Source organism: Sinocyclocheilus rhinocerous, unplaced genomic scaffold (genome assembly GCF_001515625.1).
Source record: "Sinocyclocheilus rhinocerous isolate Xijiao unplaced genomic scaffold, SAMN03320098_v1.1 scaffold1658, whole genome shotgun sequence".
NCBI classification, from domain to species: Eukaryota; Metazoa; Chordata; class Actinopteri; order Cypriniformes; family Cyprinidae; genus Sinocyclocheilus; species Sinocyclocheilus rhinocerous.
In genome coordinates this window covers 104,798-112,146 of record NW_015661880.1, presented here as the reverse complement: position 1 = coordinate 112,146, position 7,349 = coordinate 104,798, and the positions used below count along the sequence as shown (strand labels likewise).

General features: G+C 33.8%; 1 protein-coding gene across 1 annotated transcript in view; it reads right to left on the bottom strand.

Moving 5' to 3' along the window:
• Positions 1 to 456: 456 nt before the first annotated feature.
• Positions 457 to 7,349, bottom strand: part of LOC107726720 (kinase suppressor of Ras 2-like) — a 111,259-nt gene continuing 104,366 nt past the window's right edge. The window contains exons 19-21 of the mRNA XM_016536412.1: positions 6,484 to 6,618; positions 2,252 to 2,381; positions 457 to 642 (exon numbers count right to left, since the gene is read on the bottom strand). Coding sequence (XP_016391898.1) covers positions 496 to 642; positions 2,252 to 2,381; positions 6,484 to 6,618 — 412 coding nt within the window. The 3' untranslated portion in view covers positions 457 to 495. The remainder of the gene's footprint in view (positions 643 to 2,251; positions 2,382 to 6,483; positions 6,619 to 7,349) is intronic.

Here is a 7,349-nt window from a genome sequence, read left to right as displayed (position 1 = left end):
TGAAGCATAATACTTACATAATTTAACTAATATTAATCATATTTTATATATTTAAAATATCAATATTAATCCACGATATTTAAAATATGTCATTAAGCCCCATTTGAGCTCACATTGTAGTGAGTTTTAGGCTCACCTCATTTCACTTTTTAAACAGTGATTTGACCTAATTAAACTCATCAGCTGAGGGAGAAATTGGGAGCAACAGGAGCAGATATTTCTCTCATTAGAAAGACTAGCCAATGAAGATGTGATGTTTGACATTTGCAGTCAGGTGGCGTTTGCTGCCTAGATCCTTAAAGCGACAGTTCACCCCAAAATGAAAATTTTCTCTCATATCATTCCAAACACATATGACTTACTTTCTTTTGTGGAACAGAAAAAGTGCATGAAGAAAAAAAAACAGTATATTATTCAGAACTCACATTTTGTTTACAAAGAATCTTACTCTTTAAAGTTTATTTTATAAACAGGCGGTTTTTACTTTAGCTTAGCTCATTTCACATACTCAGCTGATTTCCAGAAGTGTACTGGGTGAGACAGGCGACGGTTGCGTTTCGGGAGTTTCTCCAGTAGTTCCACGAGCTTGGAGAAGCTGGGCCGCTCTTCCTGTTCATACGCCCAACAGAACAGCAGGATGTCCTGCACAGGAAAGAAGAATCTGATCAAGTACTAGGTTCTGATTTGACGTGATCTAAAAGCCATTATAAAATGGATAGTTCCAGTACTTGATTCTGATTGGTTGAGCCGCATTCAAAGCTGTTGTAAATTACTCTACAAACAAACACCTCTTTGTTTCTAAATATGTGTGTTGCTCGGCAACCACTTTGTTGCAACCACAACCGTTTCTGAGAAACTACATTGTTCGGCAGAAGAATAATGTTTTTATTAATATCTTTACATTTGATTTGCTTTGTTTAATTTTGTGAAACCTTGCTACGTGTATGGAATAACCGTTTTATAAAAGCAATAAGCCCCGTGAAGTTTACAGTGAATTCATAACAGGTAAGGGGGTTTTAGGCCCCTAACAGCACCCCTTAGCTGTTATAAATTCACTGTAAACCACGGCTTCTTGCGGCTTAATGCTTTAGTCAAGCATTTCCAGGTCTGTCTTTTCTTTACAATGAAAATAAACTGGACGGCCTCCTTTGGGACTGTCATGCTCAAACCACAAAAGCACAATAAAAGTGCTTCATATGACACATACACTATATTTGACAGCTTTGTGTGTGAAAAGTTGATAATTGTAAGAGTTCTTCAGCATGTGAGGTGTATGTGAATAGTACTCACGGATATCTCCTTGCCCATGCCGATCTGAGTGAGGATGGGCTTCATTCCACTTCCCACCTGCCAGATAATGACTTCAGCTGGCTGATTCTTAAAGGGCCACTCACGCGCATGGAGCTCGTACCAGATAGTGCTGAAAGACACGACACGTGAATGTTAGTGTGTGTGCATGCATGTACTGGTTTCTCTTTACTTGTGAGGGACAAATGTTTAAAAAGTTGTCATTAATATAATAAAAACCTCTTAAAAGCAACTACAAAAAGGTTTGTAAATGGGCTAAACAATGTCTTAAAATATATTTATATAAAATAAAATATAAATACATGAAGAACTTTTAAAAAAGGAAACTTTATATCTATAAATGAGACTCTGAGTGTTGTTTCACTCACTTGTGAGGGCAAAATGTCTGAAAATATAGAGTATAAACATAAAAATACAGTAAAAACTATTAAAAACAAAAAGTTTGTAAAGTGGCCAAATAATGTCTTTACTAAAATTATTCAAAATTAAATGAAAAAATCTCCAAATCCTAATAAATGTAATATGCTTCATTAAGTTTAAATACATTTTAAAATTTTAATACATTTAATAATTTATTAGTATATTTCTGAATGCTCTGACTTACAGTATTTAGAGGGGGAAAACTCTTAAAATATCATAAATTGGTTCATAAATTGATAAAAAATGTTTATACATATTTTTATATATCATATAATGATTAATAAATCAATAAATCGTAATTATAATTTGCATAATTTAAGAACAACAGGAGTTCTTTTCCAAGTATTTGTGTACAAGTTTATGAGTCTGTACTTATAAAGTTTTGAAAATGTGCCTAAAATAGTGAAAGCTCTTTCTCTGAATAAAAAAAGTTTGTAAATGGGCCAAATGACAACCTTTATTAAAATCACAAATTATATAAATAGATCTTAATTATAATTTGTTTAATTTAAATAGTACTCACGGATATCTCCTTGCCCATGCCGATCTGAGTGAGGATGGGCTTCATTCCACTTCCCACCTGCCAGATAATGACTTCAGCTGGCTGATTCTTAAAGGGCCACTCACGCGCATGGAGCTCATACCAGATAGTGCTGAAAGACACGACACGTGAATGTTAGTGTGTGTGCATGCATGTACTGGTTTCTCTTTACTTGTGAGGGACAAATGTTTAAAAAATTGTCATTAATATAATAAAAACCTCTTAAAAGCAACTACAAAAAGGTTTGTAAATGGGCTAAACAATGTCTTAAAATATATTTATATAAAATAAAATATAAATACATGAAGAACTTTTAAAAAAGGAAACTTTATATCTATAAATGAGACTCTGAGTGTTGTTTCACTCACTTGTGAGGGCAAAATGTCTGAAAATATAGAGTATAAACATAAACATACAGTAAAAACTATTAAAAACAAAAAGTTTGTAAAGTGGCCAAATAATGTCTTTACTAAAATTATTCAAAATTAAATGAAAAAATCTCCAAATCCTAATAAACGTAATATGCTTCATTAAGTTTAAATACATTTAAAAAATTTAATACATTTAATAATTTATTAGTATATTTCTGAATGCTCTGACTTACAGTTTTTAGGGGGGGGAAACTCTTAAAATATCATAAATTGGTTCATAAATTGATAAAAATGTTTATACATATTTTTATATATCATATAATGATGAATAAATCAATAAATCATAATTATAATTTGCATAATTTAAGACCAACATGAGTTCTTTTCCAAGTATTTGTGTACAAGTTTATGAGTCTGTACTTACAACGTTTTGAAAATGTTGAAAATGTTTATTAAATAAAAATAAAAAAAGTTTGTAAATGGGCCAAATGACACCTTTATTAAAATCACAAATTATATAAATAGATCTTAATTATAATTTGTTTAATTTAAGAAGAACAAAAAGTCAGATGGAGCTACTCACAAGTCACAAGCATAAGCATGTATATGTGTGTGTGTGTGTGTGTGTGTGCACGAGGACGGGCCTTCCTGAGGGGCCGCAAAATAGCAGTTCAAAAGCTTTAAAGCACTTCTGCTACACTACGTCATTTGCATTCCGATTTAGTTAGAAGTCATCCAAGATAATTAATAAATGACTTTGAGGTGCTGTTGACTGCTGAAAAACTGCTCTATTCTGCTCTAAAGAGCGTGCTCATGTTAAAGTTTACTAAACCACACTTAAGAGCTAATTAACAATCATTGAATGGAGAGCGCTGCTGAAAAGCCCAATCATCGGAGCTCTGCAATTTAAAACCAAAAGTAAAATGTGCAGCTTGCTGCGATTGGTGAGAAAAACAAAATCAATGTAATTGAGATGGCTTTTGCAGTACTGAGAGGGAGAATTCACTTTGAGAATTGCATTTGCACCTGATGATACACTCTTAGGCTATGTCCACATTAATTCGGATACATTTGAAAATGCATCTTTTTTTCTGTTTTGGCCCTTTGTGCACAATGAGACAGTGTTTTTGTTAAAAGATGTTTTTGTTTTGTAGTGTGGACTGTGAAAATGATGACACATTTAGTCGCGTGACACATATTGTATCCATGTATATCTATGGATGTATCAGCATTGTTGTGCCTGCCGTTTTATGCATATAAAGGTCAGTGCAGACGAGCAACACTAGTGTGGACAGAGAGCATTTTGAAATGAAAACGTTGTTTTTAAATATATCCATATAATTGTGAATGTAAAAAAGCTATTTTTGGTGTTGATGATTCCATGAAGAACCTCCACGGATTTCATAGAAAATTGCATAGTGAATGATGGTCACAGACAGCTTCAGACTATGATTCCATCCAGTTAGATGATATCACATATGTTCAATATTTGGAGCCGATTTTAGAACACAATGTTTTAAATTTGTCATGCACCTCCTAACAACAAGCTGTGTTTCTGTGTGAATTTGTTGTGTTTGGAACAACTTGAAAGTCCGGTAGTGTGATCCTCAGTCGTGTAATATATAATGCCCACTTTTTCTCTGTAACTATTTACAAAGTCATCAAGTGTATGATTCCTAGTGTTTTCAAATCTGTTCAGATTTTAAAAGTTGTGTGGTGTATTCCAGCCTTTAGTTCTTTTTGCAGAAGATGCGTTAGACTTCCTGATCTGCCGTACTTTACTGAAACTTTTCCACTTCACTGTAATCCAGACACCTGAATCGGCTCCTAAAAAATGCTGAAAATGCACTCGTCTACACCAAATCTGGACATATGCCCAGTTTCTCCATCATTTGATCATCATTTGATGAATTACCACTGCCATGATCGCTAGAAAGCATGCATAAACATTTTTACGTTTTTTTTTTATAAAAATACATTTACCGCCCACAGAAAGCAAAAGTTGATAGTGCCGAGCAGATAGTGCTGAACAATGCATACTATAATTAGCCAAATTTACATCGAAAGGATGCATGTTTGTACTGAAAAGAATCACAACGACTTGTGGGTGGTTAGTGAATAAGGCCATTTAGTGAATTTGGTCCGATTTTTAGCATAACATATTGTAAAGTTCAAGCCGTATATACATATAGGATCATAAAAAGTCCATAAAACAGAACATGAGAGCAATACGTGCATAAAATATCCCACAGCTGCTGCGAACTCTCTGCCGCATTAAAACACGGCACTCGCAGAGAACAACGGAAGTGAAAAGAGGAGGCAGAAGGGACAATAGGGAGAACTGCTTTGGGGTCACCTCTAGGTAATGTCCCTTTAGTGTGACCAGCTGGACAGCTTGCATGGGTGCTGTATTTGGCTCCCATAGAGTGACAGTGTGACAGAGCCTCCATATGGAGAGAACAGCTGAGGACGCAATTGTGTTAGGACCCAACAGAGCAGCATTCCTTCATTTCGTCAACCATCCATCCATTCTTTTATTCATTTGGACCACACACTCACTGCCTCTGGAAAGGCCCGGGTCAGGTAGAAATAAGTACAGATGGAGGTTCAGTTCTGCATGCCGCCTCATGTGAATACAATCTTATTAGTGGAGGCTGAGCACTGAGCGAATCAATTTTGTGATAATGCTCATCCTAAACGGGCCATAGTCTATCTAGATGTTTGTATTATTGTGATTTCATGATTGATATTACTTTCATACCATTTGATACTATAGCTGTATTTTCATATGGCCAGTGTACCAGTTAAAGTGATTGATTTAAATGTTTAAACTAGTTCTGTCAAACGATTAATCGCGATTAATCGCATCTAAAATAAAAGTTTTTGTTTACATAATATATGTGTGTATAATGTGTATATTTATTATGTATATATAAATACACCATACAATGTATTTTTGGCTATTGCTACAAATATACCCCAGCGAATTAAGACACATATATATGTGTGTACTGTGTATATTTATTGTGTATATATAAATACAAACACATGCATGTATATATTTAAGAAAAATATGTTGTTTATATATTAAATATATTTATGTATAATATAAAATATAAGGATATAAATATATACATGTATATACATGTAAATATTTTAAATATATATATATACTCTATGTGTGTTTTTATATATACATAATAAATATATATTTGAAAATCTGGAATCTGAGGGTGCAAAAAAATCAAAATATTGAAAAAATTGCCTTTAAAGTTGTCAAAATTAAGTGCTTAGCAATGCATATTACTAATCAAAAAGTGTATACATGTAAATACATTTAAATATTTTCAAAATATTTACTGTATGTGTGTGTATTTATGCATACATAATAAATATACACAGTACACATACATATATTATGTAAACAAAAACTTTTATTTTGGATGCAATTAATCGTGATTAATTTAGCGTTTGACAGCACTAGTTTAAATTAAAATCTGTTATTGTAATTGCATTAGATAATATGCTTAATATAATAAGGTTTGCTCGAAAAAATCACTTTCTTTAAAAAAAAAAAAATCTAATCCAATGTATGGCCATATGTTGCAATATGCAGTATGTTTTAAATACTATACCTAATGAAATGTTATTATATTTTAGGTTTCCAAAAATGATTAAAATCCCCAAATGCTGATGCTATAAGGGCACATGAACTGGGGAGAGAAAAAGTCAGGCTTATTTCTGTAAATAAAATGGATTCTGTTCGTCCCCTGAGTGACAAAGGCAGAGAAGCAGTGAGGGGTGAAAACACGAGTGCTGAGAGGGGGACAGAGAGGGACCCACCCAAAGGCAAAGACGTCAGACTGTTTGGAGAAAGGAAGCTGGTTTTCTGCGGTGTCGGGGGAGAGCTGACGGATGAGCTCAGGAGCGAGATGACATAGCCAGCCACTTGGGATCCGCAGCTTATCCTTTCTCCTACTGGAGAGAGAGAGACACACACACAGAAGACGATGAAGTTTAAAACACAAATCCTTTTTGAGTTAGATTCATTTGTACCACACAAAAGGTCAGAAAACAAACTAAAAGATCATTACAGTGACAATTCTGTCCAAGAAATACAATAGAGGGCAAGCGACTATTAGTCTCCCATAGTCAAGACTATCGACATAAAGTCTAATCCACAAATGATATCTCTTTTTGAACTTGTTGTTTCCCCTAGAAAGCAATGAGATCAAATGAAGAGCAAATGGAGACTTCTGCTATAATCTCAGTTTATCCAAATGTTCTCCTCAGACAAATAAAATCATTTTTTTGTAGATCTACGCTCTTCAACAGGTTATGCCTATATTTATTTCTAAATCTATTTATTTTTACTTTTAAATACAAAGTTGATACTTGTGACTATATGTTCCACAGAAACTCTACAACATGTTTTAAAGACTGAATGGCAAGAAACTCAAACTAGCATCTTTTTTTGTACTTAGAAGTATACAATGTAGCAGAGTCTGGAAACTTGTAAACAGAACTTTGCTTCCCACCGGACCGATTAAAAACCTGTGAACCCTCTACACGGATAAAGTAGTTTAAAAGTAATGATAAAGTGGATTTGAAAGTGGTCTATCACTGACAGACATAGAGCTGTTTCAGCTTGACTGAGTCCCTGATCCAAGTAAAAACGAATTCACTCACCCATGATACTGTAGTGTATA